Source organism: Pyrus communis, chromosome 9, assembly GCF_041283825.1.
Source record: "Pyrus communis isolate YQ-2024b chromosome 9, ASM4128382v1, whole genome shotgun sequence".
NCBI classification, from domain to species: Eukaryota; Viridiplantae; Streptophyta; class Magnoliopsida; order Rosales; family Rosaceae; genus Pyrus; species Pyrus communis.
The window spans coordinates 4,238,351-4,260,981 of NC_142573.1; the positions used below are offsets into that span (position 1 = coordinate 4,238,351).

General features: G+C 36.2%; 4 protein-coding genes and 1 non-coding gene across 6 annotated transcripts; 1 reads left to right on the plus strand and 4 right to left on the minus strand.

Moving 5' to 3' along the window:
• Window positions 1–6,019: 6,019 nt before the first annotated feature.
• LOC137741128 (pentatricopeptide repeat-containing protein At3g02490, mitochondrial-like) lies at window positions 6,020–8,297 on the minus strand. The gene has a single exon (XM_068480928.2). The coding sequence runs from the start codon at window positions 8,184–8,186 to the stop codon at window positions 6,195–6,197; it is 1,992 nt and encodes a 663-aa protein (XP_068337029.2). The 5' UTR covers window positions 8,187–8,297; the 3' UTR covers window positions 6,020–6,194.
• A 1,289-nt stretch (window positions 8,298–9,586) lies between these two features.
• Window positions 9,587–10,400, minus strand: LOC137738908 (stress-induced protein KIN2). The gene is made up of 2 exons (XM_068478379.2): window positions 10,242–10,400; window positions 9,587–10,018 (listed from the first exon to the last, which is right to left on the minus strand). Exons 1-2 carry the CDS (start codon window positions 10,299–10,301, stop codon window positions 9,875–9,877), a joined length of 204 nt encoding a protein of 67 aa, XP_068334480.2. The 5' UTR covers window positions 10,302–10,400; the 3' UTR covers window positions 9,587–9,874.
• A 1,282-nt stretch (window positions 10,401–11,682) lies between these two features.
• Window positions 11,683–15,098, plus strand: LOC137739972 (ribosomal RNA-processing 7 protein). Of its 2 annotated transcripts, none has more exons than XM_068479736.2 (9): window positions 11,683–12,036; window positions 12,391–12,483; window positions 12,580–12,729; window positions 13,061–13,135; window positions 13,269–13,385; window positions 13,486–13,632; window positions 13,800–13,897; window positions 14,322–14,535; window positions 14,797–15,098. In XM_068479736.2, the coding sequence occupies exons 1-9, from the start codon at window positions 11,967–11,969 to the stop codon at window positions 14,880–14,882; spliced, it is 1,050 nt and encodes a 349-aa protein (XP_068335837.2). In that variant the 5' UTR covers window positions 11,683–11,966; the 3' UTR covers window positions 14,883–15,098. The 2 variants fall into 2 exon arrangements, with proteins under 2 accessions (XP_068335837.2, XP_068335838.2); XM_068479737.2 differs by having other exon boundaries at window positions 12,583–12,729.
• Window positions 15,099–16,960: 1,862 nt separating this feature from the next.
• On the minus strand, window positions 16,961–18,502 carry LOC148694064 (S-adenosylmethionine decarboxylase proenzyme-like). The gene has a single exon (XM_088699985.1). It carries the CDS (start codon window positions 18,327–18,329, stop codon window positions 17,205–17,207), a length of 1,125 nt encoding a protein of 374 aa, XP_088556111.1. The 5' UTR covers window positions 18,330–18,502; the 3' UTR covers window positions 16,961–17,204.
• A 780-nt stretch (window positions 18,503–19,282) lies between these two features.
• On the minus strand, window positions 19,283–19,833 carry LOC137739027 (uncharacterized). The gene is made up of 2 exons (XR_015966517.1): window positions 19,478–19,833; window positions 19,283–19,363 (listed from the first exon to the last, which is right to left on the minus strand). It is a non-coding gene; the product is annotated as an uncharacterized LOC137739027 (transcript).
• Window positions 19,834–22,631: the final 2,798 nt, after the last annotated feature.

Here is a 22,631-nt window from a genome sequence, read left to right on the forward strand (position 1 = left end):
GATCATATGCCTCAATCCTAATTCCTGAGGGGGCGCAAAAACTAAAAAGGTGACCAAAGTTTATAATAATAATACTAGTAATAGGAAAACCATTTTCTTTATGAACATACTAACCCCCTGTTTTGAAAACATATATAATACTACATATAGGTGTTATAAAAACCCTAGCATGCCACGCAAAACCTTTGTAAAACATGTAGTGTAAAACCATGCTCAATAATGCTGAAAACGTCGCCGAAGGCAAATCTGTAAATCTCATAAGTGAAGTACTCAACTAGGGGTATCATAGTCGCCCGAAGGCACTACTTGCCCATCACTCGAAGGTGAAGCTGAATAACATGTCCATCACCCGAAGGTGAAGCTGAATCAAATAGCATAACATCCACACTGACACTAGTCGTGGTTAGTGAAGCTGTTCGACACCGTTTTCAAGGGTGAAGCTAGGGGTATAATATATATCATAACTCACTCCTCCATCATTTGTGTCCTATGGCCATAGACATCTATACCCGTGATGTGTAGATGTGCCGTATGATAACCCACTAGATAAGCACCCAAAACATATTTCAAAACTCATATTAAAACACTGGAGTTCAAAACCTCATTTCGTAAATTCGTAGTAAATTATAATCTTAAATCCTTAAAGTAACTTATATTCATATATAAAACATATTCTTAAATCCAAGGTCAATCATATTCATAAATCCAAGAAATAACCATATTCAAATCCATAGAAATTTATATATGCAAATCCGATATTTCATAACCTTTAATAAAACCTAATTTCGATAAATTAAACTATTTTGTAAATCATGATTATAAAAGACCATAATGCATAATATAAAACATATTCAAATCATGGAATATGCAATGCATGTTAGACTAATATTTTAATAAAACATATAAGTTAAGAAGGGGTCCACTCGCTGATTTTATTACCTGAGAACCGCTCGAACTAGCAAGGATGACGTCACTTCCTGCCAACGTGCCTAAACACAATTAGGGGCCTTTTAGTAAAACTATACTAAAACGTTATAAATTGGGAAAACGGATGACGGATTCGAATTTGGCACGTCGAAAAACCTAAGGAGGGACCTCGGGTTTTTCCTCCACACGCAGCTGCGCATGGCGGCCGGCCGCCCTAACTTGCCGGAAAATTGAATAACTCCAAAAATTTCCAAATTTGACAGGAATGAAGATATCGATGAGTGGAGCAACTTTCATACCTGTGACTAAGGCCAATTTGGCTGAGAAAAGCCCTAATTTCACTCGAACCCGCCGGAACCCCAGATTTGGGCGTGTTTTGATTTGACCTCCAAGCTCGCTCCGACGCCTCAACTAATGCATGGGCCTTGTTGTTGGGTAGAGCTGGCATTCGTGTCGTGTTTCTCGTGTTCGTGTCGTTTTCGTGTCATACCCGATAGCTTAACGGGTCGTGTCGTGTAATACCTGTTAAAGTAAACGGGTAATATGACCCGACCCGAAATCAACCCGTTAATATTATCAGGTAATATGACCCGACCTGTTACCCATTAAGAAAATTATATTTTAAATCAATAAAAATGAAAAGAAAAACATAATTTGACCCAAAAAAATGTAAAACATAATACTAAATTAGTATATACATACTAAATTTCGGAGTTGACCCCTTAATAAAAGTTGTAAAGCTTTTCATTACGAGTGATTACATTTTTCACACTTATTATTATTAATTTTTCACTCAAATAAATAACATTGTTCATGAGATTTGGAGGGTTTTAAAAATCTACACTTATTTATACTTTCATCAAGTATAACATAAGATTTTATGGTATCCACTAGTGTAAATATTTTAAATTAAAGATCGAATTCATTCATTGTATTCATATAGGGTCAATGAGTGTAGCTGTAAAAAATCATCAAAATCGGAGTTAAAATAACCGTTAAATCGTAATTTTTCATTTATAACCGTCGAAAAGTTTTGTCTCATTACTTGATCTCTGAATGTTTGTTTGTTTGCAATTTTTGGCATATGCGATCTCTAAGCATATATAAACAAGTTTGACGGTTGGATCGTTGAAATTAGTTTCGTAGGATGCGTATCCCATCAAAACGATAGATTCACTAACACTTAGAGTTTATTTATACTTTCATCAAGTATAACATAAGATTTTGTGGTATCCACTAGTGTAAATATTTTAAATTGAAGATCGAATTCATTCATTGTATTCATTTAGGGTCAAGGAGTGTAGCTGTAAAAAATCATCAAAATCGGAGTTAAAATAACCGTTAAATCGTAATTTTTCGTTTATAACCGTCGAAAAGTTTTGTCTCATTACTTGATCTCTGAATGTCTTTTTTTTGCAATTTTTGGCGTATGCGATCTCGAAGCATATATAAACAAGTTTGACGGTTGGATCGTTGAAATTAGTTTCGTAGGATGCGTATCCCATCAAAACGATAGATTCACTAACACTTAATAGTTTATTTATATTTTCATCAAGTATAACATAAGATTTTGTGGTATCCACTAGTGTAAATATTTTAAATTGAAGATCGAATTCATTCATTGTATTCATTTAGGGTCAAGGAGTGTAGCTGTAAAAAATCATCAAAATCAGAGTTATAATAACCGTTAAATCGTGATTTTTCGTTTATAACCGTCGAAAAGTTTTGTCTCATTACTTGATCTCTGAATGTTTGTTTTTTTCAATTTTTGGCGTATGCGATCTCGAAGCATATATAAACAAGTTTGACGGTTGGATCGTTGAAATTAGTTTCGTAGGATGCGTATCACATCAAAATGATAGATTTACTAACACTTAAAGAGTTTATTTATACTTTCATCAAGTATAACACAAGATTTTGTGGTATCTACTAGTGTAAATATTTTAAATAGAAGATCGAATTCATTCATTGTATTTGTTTAAGGTCAAGGAGTGTAGCTGTAAAAAATCATCAAAATCGGAGTTAAAATAACCGTTAAATCGTGATTTTTCGTTTATAACCGTCGAAAAGTTTTGTCTAATTACTTGATCTCTGAATGTTTATTTTTTGCAATTTTTGGCGTATGCGATCTTGAAGCATATATAAACAAGTTTGACGGTTGGATCGTTGAAATTAGTTTCTAAGCTGCATATCCCATCAAAACGATAGATTCACTAACACTTAAGAGTTTATTTAAACTTTCATCAAGTATAACATAAGATTTTGTGGTATCCACTGGTGTAAATATTTTAAATTGAAGATCGAATTCATTCATTGTATTTATATAAGGTCAAGGAGTGTAGCTGTAAAAAATCATCAAAATCGGAGTTAAAATAACCGTTAAATCATGATTTTTCGTTTATAACCGTCGAAAAGTTTTGTCTCATTACTTGATCTCTGAATGTTTTTTTTTTGCAATTTTTGGCGTATGCGATCTTGAAGCATATATAAACAAGTTTGACGGTTGGATCGTTGAAATTAGTTTCTAAGCTGCATGTCCCATCAAAACGATAGATTCACTAACACTTAAGAGTTTATTTATACTTTCATCAAGTATAACATAAGATTTTGTGGTATCCACTAGTGTAAATATTTTAAATTGAAGATCGAATTCATTCATTGTATTTATATAAGGTCAAGGAGTGTAGCTGTAAAAAATCATCAAAATCAAAGTTAAAATAACCGTTAAATCGTGATTTTTCATTTATAACCGTCGAAAAGTTTTGTCTCGTTACTTGATGTCTGAATGTTTGTTTTTTACAATTTTTGGTGTATGCGATCTCGAAACATGTATAAACAAGTTTGACGGTTGGATCATTGAAATTAGTTTAATAGGATGCGTATCCCATCAAAACGATACATTAACTAACACTTAGGAGTTTATTTATACTTTCATTAAGTATAACATAAGATTTGTGGTATCCACTAGTGTAAATATTTTAAATTGAAGATCGAATTCATTCATTGTATTCATATAAGGTCAAGGAGTGTAGCTGTAAAAAATCATCAAAATCGGAGTTAAAATAGCCGTTAAATCGTGATTTTTAGTTTATAACTGTTGAAAAGTTTTGTCTCATTACTTCATCTCTGAATGTTTTTTTTTTTGCAATTTTTGAGTATGCGATCTCGAAGCATGTATAAACAAGTTTGACGGTTAGATTGTTGAAATTAGTTTTGTAGGATACATATCCCGTCAAAACGATAAATTCACTAACACTTAAGAGTTTATTCATACTTTCATCATTTTGATGGGATACGCATTGATGTTATACTTAATGAAAGTATAAATAAACTTTAAGCGTTAGTGAATCTTATCATTTTGATGACTTGGAATAAATATATTAATTATTTATATATTTTAAGTGTTAATTAGACTATGTTTCAATTAGTATGTGATGATATTTAATAATAAAATTACATTTATGTTTTTTATTACGTATTTTATTTTTATTCAAGTTAAAATGTTATAAGAGATAAAACAAACAAAAAAAAAAAAGCTGTCTTTGGGTTAAACATTAGGCGGGAAATGGATGGATATAGGTTGCAAAATTTCCCAAACATTAGGTGGGAAATGGATGAAACTCTTGAAATATTAGGCGGGAAATTAATTGTTATAATTTTTTTTATGTTTTTGGTATTTTTAAATTACTTGATATTTTTATTTTTAATGTGTTTTATGAATTTTAATCTCAATCTTTGCCTATAATATACTATAAAAATAAATAAATAAATAAAACTTAAATTTTAAAATTTATATAGAATAATAATAGAATAATAATTAATAAACAATATATACATATTCATTATATCTATTGCATTTTATAGTAAGTTTTTTTTAGTAGTTTAAAAAATTAAAATCATCAAAATAGCATTTTTCTTATCGTGTCGAAACAGGTTACCCGCGTGTCACTCTCGTGTAAACCTGTTAAGGACCCGTTATTAACGGGTTATTATCGTGTGACCCGATAATGACCCGATTAGTTATCGTGTTGACCCGAAACCCGTTATTTTCGTGTCGTTTACGTGTCGTGTTAACGGGTCGTGTAATAAATTGTCAGGTCTATTGTTGGGGTAGAGGGTCCTTGGTGGTGGTATTTGGCTGAGTTAGCTTCACAATCATCAGATTTCCGTTATGGCACCCCTGGAACCCACGGGTTCTGTTCTTCACGAATTCAAGGCTAAACCTAGTGAAATTTGACTGGAAATGGAAGATGGGAGGTCATGGAAGGTTTTATAGGTGGTGGATGAAGGCGATTTGATGGGAAAATCGACGAAAATCACCGAAGAAGACTGCGGAACCAAGTCGGGTCAGGAAAAAGAAAACGGGTTGGTGATCCCGTGCTTCACCTCTCCCTCATTTCCCCTCATTTCCTGCTCTCCCTATTGGTCACTCTCTCTTTCTCTTCTTTCTGATTGGGCATCATGCACCTTATTTCTCTCCTTTATCTCTTCTCCCAACCGTCCGTTTCTCCTTTCATTCACTATGGAACACACACGTGGCTTTCCAGATTTTGCTTCAAAAATCTAGAGCTTTCTAGAAAATAATCAATTTACTAAAATACCCCCGACTTTAAACGTTAATATCTCCTTCATTATAACTCCAAATCATGTTCTGTTTGCGCCCATGCATTCGTAGCAACAAGTACTATGAGGATATGCCAAGAAAACAAATCTTACATGACACAACAAGAGGGTTAACATAAGTCAACGTATATGCCTCGAAGGGCATTTTTGTAAATTCACATTTTAAAATTATAAAAATCATAATTTTGGGGACAGGTCTATAGGGCATCTTACTCCAGAACCCTAGATAAAAATTTGCCACTGTGAACCGATGCTTCTCCGGCAACCTCTTGGAAAGGAACAAGAAGTTGCTATTGTCAATGTAACTTCAGTTCAAAAACATTGGTGAAAATAAGAATAGATATTTGCAAGAGGTAGCATTCAACGGAGATGTAATGTCTTTTGGAAGCCTAATCGAGCGAGGCACATTAGATCGATGTGATCACATCGACAACTTGGTCATTTGATAAGAAATGAAAAAGAAAGAACCTTTGGGAACTTGAATACAATTGATTTCATTTTCCAGGCACCAAAAAAGTCGAAAATACTCCCACAATCATCAATACTAGAGGAGCAAAGGAAATATTCAAAACCAAAATTTTCCGAACAAACGCTCTGCTACATTATCGTCGTGAAAGACATTACAAGATACAGTCTAACAAAGCCTAAGCAGCCACCGCGGTGGGAGCAGCACGTTCTCCAGATTTAGCAGAATAAAATAGATCCAACACATCAGCATGGTTGCGGATGTAGCCTGGGCATTTGGAAAGGAAATTCTGTGCTTCACTGTGCCGTCCAGCCTTGAAATAAGCTTCAAATACATTGAGAAAGACGGTGGTAGATGGAAACCTCTTTGAAGTCATCGCCTTCAGGAAAGCTAAAGCATCTTCACCTGTTCCAGACTTTGATACATACTCAACGAATGGATCAATAAAAGGAGGGAATCCATGATTTTTCATCATACCCAGAATATTCAGAGCATCCTTGAATCCACCCTGAACCAATAACTTACTTATCAACAACTTGTATGTGGTATGCCATGGCTCGAGCTGCCTTTCATTGACCGAATCATTGAGTAACTTGTATGCATCTATGGCCCTGTTCTTTCTGCAATATGCATCTACTAATATATCAAAAGCATAACCAGCAGAGGCAGCCCCCTCTTTTTCAAGCATCTTTTGGAAACAATCGGAAGCCTTATCGAGAGCACCAGCTACACAGTGACCCTCGATTAAGGACGACCATATCTTGTAATCTGAACTGCGCCCAGAAACTTCCATATCACTAATGAATTCACTTGTTGCACCCTTTTTGCCAGCACTACTAAGCCGGAATGCAATCCTACTCTGTAAACCACCACTAGCTACAAGTCCACCTTCCTCCATTGCTTTGAAAACCGTATTGCACTGTCCATATCTACCAACACCATTCAGAGACTTAAGGACTGCATTGAGCATTGAATCTGTCAGCACATTCCCATTATCTGCAAAAATCCCCACAACTCTAGAAAATAGACCCATATCCAGCTGCTTACCACCCACTATTTTCCTCAACAGAAAGGTACAACAATGCACCGAAGGCTTATTTGCGCCAGCCATTGCAAACTCATACAAGTCCACAGCATCCTTCATCATTTTCCTCTTACAAAATCGCCCTAAAACCTTAACATACGTCTCCATCTCCAGTTCATACCCCTTGCTCCTCATTTCATCAACAACTTTCCAAAACCTATCTATGCAATCTTCCCTGCCCAATACCCTAGCAATAGCATTATAAGTCTGTTGATCATGCTTCAACAAACCAGTCTCCTCCATCCACCGAAAAAATATCAGTGCTTTTGCTGGCTCTGTACTAAGACTTTCCAACACCATTTTAACCACGTCGCTAGAAAATGCAACACTCAAATCCCGTATTTGCCTCTCAACATCCTCACTCCACACCTCATTTCTAACAATCTTACACACCCTCGAACAAATCTTATCCGGGGAATTGTCAGTAGACCCCGCTGCAAACACCGCTCTCAACTTCTCAACATCACCATCCAACCCATCCTTCGCAAACTTTTCTAAAGCTTTATCCTGCACCCATTTTGACACACCATACCCTTTCTTCTTCATAACACCAACCAAATCCCAAAATTCATTCACAAACCCATTAACCCCGAAAACACTCAGCATCGAATTATACGACTTGGAGCTCAATCTCTCACCTTCACATGACAAAACCCAATCGAAAAACCTCCTCGCCACATCGGGGCTCGATTCGAGGCTCGTCAAAACCTTCAACACCAACTCATGGCTAATCACAACATTGTTCGACTCCAATTCTTTCCTAATCTCATCCGCACCCTTACGACTAGCGAAAATATCAGCTACAACTCCATGATCGGAGTCCTTGAGCTCGAGTGCCGGCTCTGATGAGAGGCTGCGGGACAAGGGGTTTCTAGAGTTTATCGATTTCGCTAATTGGGAATTGAAAATGGGCAGCAAAGGTGAAAGCTTTGGGTCGAGAGTGTCAGTGTGGAACAGAGAAGTGAAAGAGCTAAGTGAATGGAGATTGAATTGGGAGTTTACCTGAGAGCACGACGGTTTTATGAATTCGTGCGGCGGAGGGCGGCGGTGAGCTCGGAGGAGCAGCAAACGCCATTGCTGTCTCATCGCTTGGATCAGGGTTTTCCGGGTGAGGTAGCGACGAGGATGAATTTGCGTCTGAGAGAGGAGATTAGGGTTTTCGGAAGAGCTTTTTCTCGATAGAATAGTAACGTTTGTGAAATACCAAAAGTAACCTCGTTTAGTTTTCAAATTCCACTTGCATCGGTGCCTGAAAAAAAATCAGACACAGTTACTTAAAAGAAAATTCCAAGTTAAAAGTTCAAGTTATTAGAATATTTGTTACCAAATTGGATTGTTCATTGTGTAGTTTAATCGAATTCTCCCTCGTTTTAATATAAAAATATTAATGTACTAAAAAATAATAATAATAAAACATTTAATGTACTGTATTGTGTCTCCAATACACTTAATTGTTTACTTATTTTTCTTGTAATTTTTGTTTTTTCTTCTTCTTACTTTACTCTTAATTATCTAATTTAGTTTGATAGTTTTTCTTTTACAAATCATAAGAAGATTTTGTTCATGACGTATTTAAATACTTTAAATCGTTCCTTTTTTTCGTTCTCTGGGTTTCTACACTCATTTTTTCACATAATTGTTCATTGAAATTTTAATTAATTGAAGATGGCTTTGTGATGGTTTTTAACTGAACCGTCATGTGACCTTGTTCTTCACCACATGTTCAATTGACGTAAGAGCTCTTCAACATCACCTGAGTAAAGATTTTCACCGGCATCATGCTTACTGCTAAAAAAATTCCCCTTCAAGGTTCCAGATTTCCTTTCCAAATCCCAAATTTTATCAAACTATGCAGTTTTTCTGATGAAATGAAAAACCATTAAATAAAATAAAGAACGATCATTGCAAACACAAGATTAAACAAGTGGGACGAGTACCAAAATGTATGTTAGCCCGTGACACTTTCAGCGGACTTTGGTAACACAAGCAACCAGTGACGTCGGCTTTTTGTTGCAAGTAAAAATTCTATGGCCATTAATCCTTCCATAGCAATCCATGTTTCCACCTCCCTTGAGGCCACTTCCAACTTGCTCAAAGCTTGGTTGTTCAGTGCGGAGCCATGGGTATTGGATTTGGATCCTCTCCTGAGCTTGAGAGGCGGAGCCTCCTGAGCAAATTTCCGCCTCCCAAGCAAATTACACGGACAGTTGAATTTTGATATAGGCGGAGCCTCCTATATCAATATTGTTCTTTCTTTGACCTGTGTTATTATTCATCCTCATTTCATTTTTTTTTTTCTTCTTTTTTTATTGTCAGGTTTCTGATTGTTATTAAAGGGCCTAGAGCCTTCTGAAAGAGAGTAAAAAGGATCCAAATTTGATTTTATTTTCATGGCAAAGACCAATGCCTTTTAGCAACACTTTAATTATCTTAATATCATGAAAATATAAAGATGAGCATTGGAATAAAAGTAAAAGATTAAGATATAATTAAACAGTTCATGAACTAATTAGGCGAGAACTACAACAAGCGGAGCCCCTCTTCCTTGTTCAAAGGAGAGACAAACATTAACAGAAGAAAAAAGCAAAGAAAACTGAACAAATAAACCATGTGTGCACTAAGTAAGCACACACCCAAATGAGAGCTCGACAACATCGATCCCTGCAACTGCGACGACGAGGGGCTAAAGCTCCCTTTGTTGCAAACAAACAAGAAATTAAAAACACTTAAACCACTAACAAAGCTGTCTAAGAAGAGGCTCCATAGTTCCTGCTTCATTTGTTCATGCCGGTGGCGTTCTTGACTGCCTCGACAGCACCCTGTGCCGTGGACTGCACAGTCTGGCCAGCACCCTGCATTGATTCCTTGGCAGACTGGGCGACATTGCCGGCCTTGTCCATCATTGTACTGGTCTTCTCCTGTCAAATCCCAAATCATCCAGCACAACACACACAGATCAATCTCAATGCACAATCAATCGTAAAGCAAAAGAAAACGCAACGAAAACTGTTATTGACGCTTCAAAATAGTCGATCATATATGCACCCCCATCGTAAAAACAAAGAAGAAACGAGTGCAGTGTGACTATTTTGAAACGCTAGTAAGTTTCAAAACGAAAAATGGAGATGAGTTAGGGTTTACCTGAGCTTGGCCCTTGGCCACTCCAGCGTTGTAGCTCATCTTCTGCTTGTTGTCAGCCATTTTCTTCTTGTTGGAAACTGGAGCAAAAACACTTGGAAATCGAATGTAGGTTTTGAGAGATGGAATTTGTTTTGCTTGATGATGAATTACTCAGACGGACATAGGTTTATATAGGGTTTCTGACCAGCTGAATGCTCGACACGTGTGATGCCACGCGTAAGTTATTCACTGGCTTGCTCTGAGATCGTTCTGGAGACTAACACGTGTCGCGTTATCACTTGGATGGCCTCCTGACCAGGAAGCTGTGGTAGTTGCTCACTTGCTATTCATAGGGTTTTGACAGTTTTGTGAATGGACACTACTTTAACGGTCATATTATTGATTATTTGGGATTATATTTTCATCAATGAGATTGTTGAAACAGACTTTACTCTGTAGACTTTAGGACAAAAATGTACTATTGTCTCCTAGAACATTACGTATGTGGTGGTCATGTGATGCATTATTGATAGAGAAACCGTGTAAATATCTTTACTAAAAAAAATTTTTGAAGCGTTATATGAATTTATATGTTCTTTTATATTTGTCGTATGAACAAAATTTTACGCGATCTATCATAACAATTTTTTGAAATTATTAATTTGTCATCTCACTTTAATCCTTTTTAAGTTTTCCATCCAAATAGTTTGGTGCCTTGCACATAAGTGTTATTTCAGACTTTTGACCTCATTTTCACAAGTTTTTAAGTTTTTGTTTTTATACAAAGATATACTTACACTAGGAGGTGAGGAAATAAATTGGTTTTGGACATTTGACCTCCTTTTAAAAAGTCCTCTACTTCTCTTGGGTACGAACCTAAAAATATTGGCTAATTAATAAACATATCGTATTCATTTCAAAAACTTTAGGTGAACTACTAAAAAATATATATATTAGGCTCACTAACGTGGAGTTTAATAACTGCAAGCTTAGAGAATTTTATGCGGTCCATCCTTTTCTTAAAAAAGGAGACGAAATGACAAAAATAAGCTTGAAGTGATTTGAGGAGTTAAAAGGTCCAAAACATCCTCAACAATCTAAGTTACGATAAATAAAGTAGTAAGTATTATCACCACTTAAGAATGATGAACAAAAATATTCCCATAAGTTAAAGTCACAAAAACATCACACTCAAGCCCCATTTATTCTAGCCCCATCCACCCCGTCATGTCCACTCGACGCGTCTTGGCCTCACAAATTACAACCATGGGTGCCGACATCCAAACCAATGAAATGAAAAAACAGAAAATCAAGGGGGTAGAGAGTAAAATTCTGAAATATTATGGGAGCCCCTGATATTTTCGAAAATTACAATACAAACAGGTTAAATTTATTTATTATTATTATTATTTTTTTTTTTTTGAAAACTAATTTATTAATTTTGTAGACCCAAAAAAAAAACACCCTAAACCCAAGTCGTCGAGGGACACAAAAGCCCTCAACGCCCGCGGCAACAGCCTCCTTCCCCCTCTTCATTCGATACCAGCTATCGGCGGAGCTCCAAAGTTTCCAACTTTTTGTAATCTTTTTGTTCGTTGTTCTCTGCCCAAAAAACCCTCTTCTTCTTCTGCATTGGTTTCCTGAAAAATTTACATATAGGAAGAGGAAGCAGAGTCTCAGAGTAGGAAAGTCGGGTTCTGGAGGAAATTGCGAACCGGGTACGGAAAACCACCCAGAAAGACGGGAATGAAGGACAAGAAGAAGACCCATAAGAGCAAGAAGGCTGCCCAGCCAAATTTGGAGATTGTTGAAAAGGGTATTGTCACATTTCATATAAATTTAATATTTTTTTTCTTACTGTTTTACTGTTTTAGCTTGATTCTAACTTGGGGTTCTTGATAAACTTTATGTTTAAATTGAAAGCTCATTTGTTTAGAAATTTGTTTTGGATGATGAATAAAATGATATAAAATAGATGCTACATACATTTGGAAATTATGGAATTTACACACTTAAAAAATAGTAGATGTGTGTGTAATTGTTCATATTTGTGGAGACACAGAAATTTGGTAATTGTCCTTGCCAGCATAGTGTTTTTGCTCTCTGTATGTGTAAAGTTAGGGCGCAGAGTATAAATAAGTTGTGATTTTGCAATTTTATTTGTTTCCAGATAAAATGTTAGGATCGGCAGAGATGAGAAAGAGAAAAAGGGCGAAGGAAAGCGATGCTGACTCTCAAAAGGTTGTCCAAGTCTCTGTTGAAGGTACATTGGGTTTCTGTTTCTTATGAGTTAAGTACATTGTTAGGACTATAGATTTGGAATGAACTCTATGTTCTCGGTTTGCTTTTGTTGTTTCAGTAGATAATTCAGCCAAATCAGCCAAAGATAAGAAAAAGACAAAACTAACGAAGAAAAGGAAAATAAAGAATGCGAAGAATTATGTAGCTGTGGAAAGCGAGAATGATCACCCAAATACGGAGACTGATGGCGATTGTAATGAAATAAATGGTAAGTTGCCACTAGTTGGTAGCAGTATAGCGTATTGTGTGCAGGGGAACCACAGTATTGTGTAATTTGTTAATCGTGTCCTTGTGCATTCAAGTACCTTTTTGGGGGTGAGTGTTGGAAGTTTGTAAATTTCCAATATCTTTGCCTGTCTCTGTTTTGTTATGATAAGAATGTTAAGTCAGAGTTGTTTTCTTTTCTATAACCTAAGGTCACTGGTTTCAATTTCTCACTCAAGTTGTATGAAAATGCTCGGGTGCTTTTGAAGTGTCAACTGTAGAATCCTTTCCTGCTGCTTTTAATTAATTAATTAATCTAATTTTCTTTCTATTAGATGATGGAGTTGCCAATCAGAGCCGATTCGAAACTCAGGAAGAGATTGAAATTGGTGAAGTGTTCACTGAGGCTGGTAAGGGTTTGAAATTGGAAGTTGGTAAAGTGGCAGCTTTTGTTTGATCTGAGCATCGAGTCATTGGATGGAACTTTTATTGCAGTTGTACTTGTAAGGTCTAGAGCTCATTGAGGTTTTCTTTTTACTGTAGGTAAGTCAAAGAAAGCTAAGAAAAAGAAAAAGAAGGATCGTAATCCATTAGAGTTTGTGAAGTCACTGGAAAAGGAAATAGAAGCTGGTCGGGAGATCTGCTCAAGAGGAATACCAAGTACGATTCTTGAATTTGAACATTTCTTTGTATCCGAGTTCTTACAGTTTCATTGCAACCAGTGCTATTCTACATTTAGTAATGATAATTGTCAATGTAGGCGTGTCCAAGAAAGCTTTGAAAAAGAAAAAGAGGGATCTTGATTCATCAAAGTCCACAAAGACAATGGAAACGGAAGTAGAAGCTGATCAGGCTGATGTTTACCTTATTTCTTCGGGGGATGAGGACTCTTCGAAAGGAATGAAAAGTAAGAATTACTCATTTCAAAATGCTCATTGGTGTATACGGTTCATATTCTAAAGCCGACAAACACCCATCAGTATACATATGGATAATAAGCTTCAAATTATTTGATTTACGAAAGTCAACATATGGTGATAGTTTATCTCTCATTGAGAATTTCTGAATCCACAGAATGGGTTACGGAATACCATCAAAGTAGACCTGGATTGAAGGAACTGCAGCAAAGAATCGATCAGTTTATGGTTGAACATGATGAAAAACTGGAACAGGTAATTTTCCTCTTCAATGCTACAATTACCCTGCAACTAGAGTATCTTCATTCAAACCAGCGATTGGAACCTTCACTCTTAATAGCACTGCTCGCACCGTCTTAAGAATTTGCACATACTTGATCATCATAAAAACACTTTCATGTATTGAGCCATCTATAAACACATAATGTGTTAGCTGATGTGCTTGCTCTATTGTTTCTCCTTGTTTTGAATTATGGCCCTCATAATTACTTCATGGATGTATGCCGCATATTCCTGCCTCTGAACTCGCTTCATATATGCCCATGTAACGTGGAAATGTATAATCTATTTTTATGGTATATTGTGTGGTTTGTGTATGTCCATCTGTTTATATTCACTGCATGTAACTTCCCAATTGATCAAATGTGTATAAGTTCACATATGTGTGTGGCACATACAGGAAAAGAAAGAGAGAGAAGCCCGTGCTGCAGAGGGAGGATGGACAGTTGTAGTACATCATAAAGGAAGGAAGAAGACCACGGATGCTGAGAGTGGAATTACAGTAGGGTCTGTCGCCCAGGCTGCTTTGGAGGACAAGATGGCCAAGAAGAAACAAACTGAAGTTGTTGGGCTAGATTTTTACCGGTTCCAAAGGAAAGAAGCTCAGAGGAATGGTATGTTAATCTTACATATAAAGCTCATCTTTTATTAACCTGAAAAACTACACTTCGTTTGCTGAAAATGTTGCATGTGCTCAAAAGCACTCCCATAACGAGCATGCAATGGCATGTTACATACGCTTCTGGTGTCAGTTTCTGTTTAACTTTCATAATTCACACACGAAGGGTTTTGATTTTAGAACTTGAATATATGTATTTTTGTTAGTTAAAGCGGTGCAGAAAACAGAAAAGCACTAATACAATCCGTCCTTGCAGAAATTATGATGCTCCAGAGCAAGTTTGAGCAAGATAAAAAGCGGATACAGCAGTTAAGAGCGGCTAGGAAGTTTCGACCTTACTGAACGCCCGAAAGTTTGTACGAAGAAAAGCCAGGAATCAATTGCTCTCATTCATAATGTCGAGACATGAGTAGTACAATGCACATTGCATAACAGTTTTGCGCCCACTACTTGGTTTTCCGCTTGTTTTTATCAAATGTAAGTGACATCCATGTTGAATTCTTTTCACATTTTGGAATTCATCGACTGCCAACAACGCATTCATTGTTTTTAGACAAATTGGCCTCCGGTCCCTTTTCCGTCTTCTCTGACGAGTCGAAATCAACGATGCTTGTCTTAAAAGTCTATGATTCCTAGTTAGGTTTAGCAGGGCAACTTCTCCACAGGTACAAATTCAACACATGCAATGATGAAGGGCTGCTTGACCTCTTCCAAGGTTTTGCTTAATGCCTATTGGTTTTCCTTTTCAAGTCAAATTTAGCAGCTTAATTTTTCCAAGTTCGTTTGAGATGTCTTGGGTTGTTTTATTCACGCCTCACATTTTCTTGACTACACCCACATACTTAGTACTGGTTTCGTACTAAGGTGCTTTTATAAAAAGTGGGTATAAAAAAAAACTGAGCTCAAAAAGGTGTTTGGTAAATATTTAAAAACAGCTTATTTTCACAGTTTTGGGTGAAAAAAAATTGAAAACGTGAATCAGCTAAAATGAGCTTATTCTCACAGCACAGCTGAAGCAGTTTTTTTTTCAAAGCACAACAATACCAAATCAGTCATTAATAAATCCCACTTTTACCTTTTGAACCAAAATTTATCTTAATACACCCCACATTTTTTTCCAATACTACCCTCACACCCAACATACACAATAATAAGACACCTAACGCTCAAACTCTTTGTCAACATCTGGGTTTATGTCAATTGAGTGTTTAGTTTTCTATCAATTAGGGATTTTAGATTTTGTATTTGAAGAAATTGGATCAAAAACATCGAATGCAAACCAAGATCTGCAAAAAATAGAATAGAACCTTTCCAATCTTAGCAAGTGAATTCAAAAGGTTGTTCAAGAGAATTTCAGAAGTGCCCACCATCAATTCATCATCAAGCCATCGCATTGAAGACTATTACTTCTATTGGCTCGAGTAAGGAGAAATAATGTGAGGAATAGGACAAGTTGCCCTAAGTTGCTTCATGAGGTTTTCAATATTTGTTTTTTGTATACACCAAACAAGCAACAGCAAACTCCATCATATCAAAAGCAAACCCGTTCAATTTTCTCTGAAGAGATTTTAGCCAATCGAATGAAATATTATAAATACAAACTGATATGTGATAAATGACATTGCAATGAATTGTATCGTTGAGTTCAATAGCGGATGAGAGTGGCTTCGAGAGGTTGAAGAAAATAATATACACTAAAAATGATTTTGAGCTGTATTCATAATCTTACGAGGTCTAAATAGTGTTTTTATATTAAAGTGTATAAGTAATATTTTATGAGGGATGCATTCAACAATAGTGGAGTGCACCTAATGTCTTTCCTTGGATTTTTACAACCCAAATGCCCAACAAATTTCTACCAAAAACAAGATGGATGCTAAGGGAACTCTCTTAACTTTGTCACCTCATGCTTGCAGCACAATGTTTTATAATGTTCACGAGAATTGAAGTTAAATTATGAGATGACAGAATCCATAGAGAGTCACTTTCAAGAGAAACCCCTTTAGCATTCCTCAAAACAAGAAGCTTAGAAGCTAGGATGCTTCCTTGAGGGAAGAGATGGTTACTCCTCACCATGGCAATGGGTGGCAAAATGTGTATGACTTATATGCATTCCCTATTCATGCCAACCCAACCGCAACGATTGTAACGTCTTCTCAAGACTTCCATGGAACAGATCCACATCCACCGGAGGCGTCTCGATCGGGCCATTAATATATGATGCATGAACTACCTAGAGAGGCTCGTTTCTTTTTCTGGTACTGGTGAATCACACAATAATGTTCAAAAAGAGATTGAAATACCTCTATAAGTTTGCCCAACCCCAAAATAGAGGACTATCTGACGAAACCATCAACCGGTCCCCATTTTAAAGAAGAAAAATCTTGATAAATAACATAAACCAGTCATAACACAAGAAATTAAATAGATGACAATAATATTCATCTTATTGAGAAAAAAAAAGGTACATCAACAAAGACTCGTGCATCCAGGAAGTCTCATAACGACGACGGATATCAGCTGCCACCCGAGATCCGGTTTATTGACAATATCATAAACTAAACTTGCAGCGACACAGCATGCTGCGTCTACTATAATTGCAACATAACCCCAGTCACATTTGTTTTTACTTTTATTTATACTAAAAACACGAACAATCAAACACTAGATCTTTGCCAGACCTATTTCTTCAACTTCCTCGTCCTTCTCGTCCTCGCTCCAGCAGCACTTCAGAATCGACCTTGGAGACTGAGAACCGCTGTCGTCCTTGACAAAGCTGTGGTACATGACCGCGCCACCCAGCCCCAAACCCTCGTAGCTGCTTCCTCCGCAGCAGTATCCCTTCAAGTCCAGAGGGCACTTAGCGTTAAGATCTTCGCCTGCGGTGCTCGTGGTGTGCAAGGCTATGGAGAACTCAGCTGGTTTGAAGCAATCCAGAACCCTGTACAGCAGTTGGGTCAAGTTCACATCTTTGAAATCATAGCCCACTGTTTCAAAGCTAGCGTAGCTGAAACCGTCTTCTGGTGTCACATGGATAGTAGAAACTGCATTCCCTTCGATTGAGTTCATGGAGTAGCCGCATGGCTCGAACTCAAAGTCGCATATATCGGATTGCGGGAGGATGTTTCTGATGCCGGATTCTACGGTCATATCAGCAGCTGAACTTGCGTCGGATTTGTAAAAGACTGAAGCCCTCTTCCTGTCTAAACCAGTCATGCACATCTCCAGAGTGTAGGTAGGGCCTGATTGGCGTGAACCCCACAATAAGCTTGCCAACTCCGCCGATGCAGAGTAAATATGCCATTTCTGAGTTTTGTCAGGGCTTCCCATAACATATGCCTTGCTTGCCAAACCAAGCTTGCCAAAATGGCCGTCAAGTACAGCTACCTCCTCCGAAAAGCTACGATGTGGAGAGGGCTGAGCACCAGGAAAAATAAAGCTCCCACGAGAGTACCTCACAGATTTTACAGCCAGAGAGAGGGAGTCAGCCAGCTTGAGGATGGCAGGGATTGATTGAAGCAATTTTGTTGTGCCACAGGTTTTGATGATCACTTTGTAAGGGTACACAAAGAGGCTCGACTCAGATAGGACATAAGAGTCAAGATCATCATTTGACAGTGAAGAAACAATGGTGCACTCAGCTGGTGTCAGAATCTCATCTATTTGAGCTTTCGATAGAGAACGAAGACCCATGCCTTTAGGGTCAGCAAACAGTCCAGGCTCGAAGAAAGAGACCTCGAGCCTCTTTTCATACCCTTCAAATCCAATTGCAGAGACCGGTACAGCCATCTCGAATTAAGCAAGCAAATGACGATGCAACAGCAGACGAAGTGATAACAAGCGAGGGAACGAGAGAACGAGAGAAGTAGGAAAAAGAAATAGACCAGAATAACTAGAGTAAGATTGCAGTATTAACGATCGCACGGGGTTACGTTGGGACTTAACACAACTCAGGAGGGCTTCCGAGCGCACTGCACAGAGAACAATGTATGATAATATTAGTAGGGTATCCATACAAAACAAACCAGGAAATCCATGCACCAAGAAACACAAACTAACACTTACGTTAGAGTAAGCAGCTGATCTGAATTTCTTGATTCCACCGTGAGGTCTGACGTCTTCAATGCTGTAACCGAGGGGAGCTTCATAGAACGATGATTTACTACTACTAGAATCCTTTTTGCCACCTTTGGACTCCATTAGCTCATTCAGTTATTTTCCTGCAGAAAGGATTAACCGAAAAGGGATCAACACCAAATAACCTCACAAGTAATAAACTAGCAAATCCGTTACCTCTATGCAAATTTCATTAAAAGCCAATTGCTTAGACCAATGAACAACGATTAGCATAGACCAAAAGCCTAATTAACCAATTTTATTTTTAATAACAATCATACATCCAAGCATGAAACCCTATAAACAAAAATGCTACAATTATATACACAAAACAAACAGGCATTGTGAGTAGTCTGTATATGAGATTAAAAACCCACCGAAAATATCGATAATACGCATAGAATTGGCTATTAAATTTGCAAATGAACATCTAGATTCAAGTTCTAAACCAAATCATTACGTTTTCCCCAAGAAAATAGAAGAAAAATCCCCAATTCAATATAATTCAACAACAAAAACAAAACATTGACCTAAGCCAGCAACAAACACAATATTTTCTCATATATTCATACCATTAATCAAATCAAACATCGAAATAATAACCGAGATTAGGGAAACAAACTTACAATTGATTTTTTCTTTTTATAATCTAATACCGAATCTACAATCTCCTTCAAAATTCCCCCTTTAAATCTCTATATCAACACCTGAAAATGCCAACAGAAAACCACAAAAAGATCAGAATTACACAAAAACAAAAAATTGAATTAAAACACCATAGAATTGAGAACCGAAGGCGAACAATGGAACCCTAATCGTACCTGGAAATTCGAAAATTGGGACGAAATTGGTAAGGAGGAGGCGAAGATCTGAAGGATTCGGCGAAATGGAAACCCTAAAAATAACTGAGGCTCACGAAAATTTGTTAGCAGAAAAAACGGTGCTTCGTTGTTTTCGTGAAGCTCCGAGCCCCTACGGGAGCGTTATGTTATATAGTTGAATAATACGTGTTTGCCACGATATTTCTCTTTATTTACGGTCATGCCACGCTTTCTTTCCGCTTCAAGCGGAGTTGTTCAACTACTCACGAACCTCCCGTAATTTTTTATTCGTACGATTCTGCCCTTCCGTGTTTGCGCGGATAGGAAGTTCGCCGTCCACAAGGCGGGCAGGGGCGGTTTGGACATTTGATCGCGGAATCAAAGTTTTGAAAAGACCTGCTAAAGCAAACGACGGCGTCAAAGGGGGGGTCCGAAGATTGAGGGCGGGGACGAGCGCGAGTCATCGCGACACGTGGCCGATGGCTAAGAAAGGTGTGGTTGTGAGTCGACCACACGCAATGAGAGGGACCGGTCCTTGTCTTGCGTGGCTGTGTGGGCCCGCATGACAATGTTCATCGAATTTTATATCAAATCAAGCGCAATTTGGTCCACGCCACTTGGACCGGAAACCAAAAAAGAATAATAATTAGTGCCGTTTTAAATAATATTTTGTTTCACTCCTATCCCAATCGTGTCTCTAATAATTAGTGTGTTGATTAATTCATTATGACATTTCACATGCAATGTAACACCATGTTCAAATCTTTTGTAACGTGACTCTTTACTACTGTGTAATGGTATTTTTTTTCATTTAAAAGTGAGAAGTCTTAGATTCGAATCAGACGACGAATTCGATATCAAATTAGACTGCTAATCATGTGATTTAACTAAACTCTCATTCTTCTTATTGTAAAAGTATCGATGTGCTAATTTTTTTTTTTTTTTTTTTGTAACTATTTTATATCAAATATTTTAATTACATCAATCGTTAATTTACTTGTTAGTAAACTTAATTTTTTTAAAATTTGTTGTCATAAGCTTAACAAGAAATGTTAATGAGCTTATTTGAGAAGTGTGATTGTTTATGGACTTTCTGCCACCTCATTTTTTTTTACCACTATTTCTATGTCAACATTATAAAACATTATGCAAAAAAATAAGATGACGAAGAGTTCATACAAGCCCTACTTTTGAAAGAATCTCATTTGCAATTCTCGAACTTAATATGTATCAATCAATAACAATATAAAAAACTAAGTTTTTTTTGTCTTCAGAATTTGTTCCCAACATTCCTAATAATGCTTAATATCAAATTAACTAATTAAGACTTTCTTGTTTTTGGGATACTTAATTTTGGAATATAAAGATGGGCGAATGGTCATCCAAATTTTGCGGCGATGCATGCATCTCTCCTAATATCGTGATTCGGAGGTTTAAGCATCTTCTAATTTCTTTGTGTTTGTTTGAAAGCATCTTATGATTAAGCAAAAGCATGCAACTAATGCCAACAACACCTACCCACTAACGTAAAAGCAAGTTAATTGCCACAATTATAGGAATCTTTTTTATTCGAATTAGGGGGTGGCAGTGAGCCAAGTTCATGTTTATTTATTTATGTTCATGTCATCTTTGTGTCGCGTTTTATGTTCATTCAATTATATACGACTTCAAATTCCTTATATTCAAAATTTTACTTTTCCCCTTCAAACTCATATTTTCTAGCCTCTAGCTCATCATATAATATTTATCCGAATAAAGCTCAATGATTAAGATTCAACTAAGCAACTTACCAAATTAAGTTTGAGTGTCCGTTTTTATATTTTTTTTGGATCCCTAATATACCCCATCTAAGCCATTATGGAAAGTTCTTGTAATTTTGTTTTAATTGATCACGTGCATTGAATTTGGCAAGGTCTTGTAGCCATGAAATATGGTTCTATATGGAGGAATTAATTTGGATATATATTTTTTTAATTTCGATGATAAATTTCAATTTGAATATACCTAATTAATTTAGTGTTTATTTTCAACAATATCTATTGTTTTATTTTATGAAAATAATTTACCTACTACGAAAATTAATTTTTTGAAAACAATATCTATTGTTTAATTTTATACCTACGTTATAATTACATGAAAATAGTTTACCTACTGTATAATTACATGAAAAAAATGACCTACTATGAAAATTAATTTTTTGAAAACAATATTTATTGTTTGATTTTGTGAAAATAATTTATCTACGGTATAATTACATGAAAATTAATGTGCCTACTTTTTAAATTTGTAACAAATTAATTTACCTACTTCTTTTTATGGTATTAGTATACATAAATGTAGAATATATGTCCGTATATATTTGATCTAATTAGATTTTGGATTGGAGGAGTTCACACAAAATTAAAAATATATTAAACAATTTAAATGTCTAAAAGAAACGTATAAGAGATTTGGTGGCATGATTTTGTAAATAAACACAAATTCATGGACATCTTTTATCCAACATGACATCATATTTAAAATTTGGGTTTTATTTAGAAGTTATAATATATGTGGGTTTTTGTCTAGAGTTTAAGAGTTGCAAGGGCTTAAATCTAAAGAACCAAAAATTTTATGTGGTCTCTCTGCGATCTATACTTTTGAGTGACACATGTCACTACGTTAAATTTGTGTTAAATTCAATACGACTTTAAATTCGTTTTGGTATTTATATGAAAAATTTGTGTTAAATAAAGACTAAAATGACAAAATACCCTTAATTTAATAAACAATTGGCCAAAATGATATGACAAAATTGAGAGTATTTTTTTTATCATTTTCTTGTAATTTAAATAAGATTTTTAACGGAAATACCAAAATGATTAACGGTAGAGTAACTCAGACACGAGTTATATCAATTTTAAATCTCAGATAAGGAGTTATGCCATTCCATAAACTATTTTAGCTAAAAAGGCAAAAATAAATTTGGTCGAAAAGACACGTATCATTCAATAAGATAGGTCACAAAACGTCGACAAATAGCTTTGAGTACAAAATATTTAAAGTCATTATATATATGTTAAATTTGTGTCAAATTGGTTTCCAAAAATATAACAACAATATTAGTTGGAGCAGTGTTAAACGTGTAAACAAGAACTTTCATATTCATGCTCAT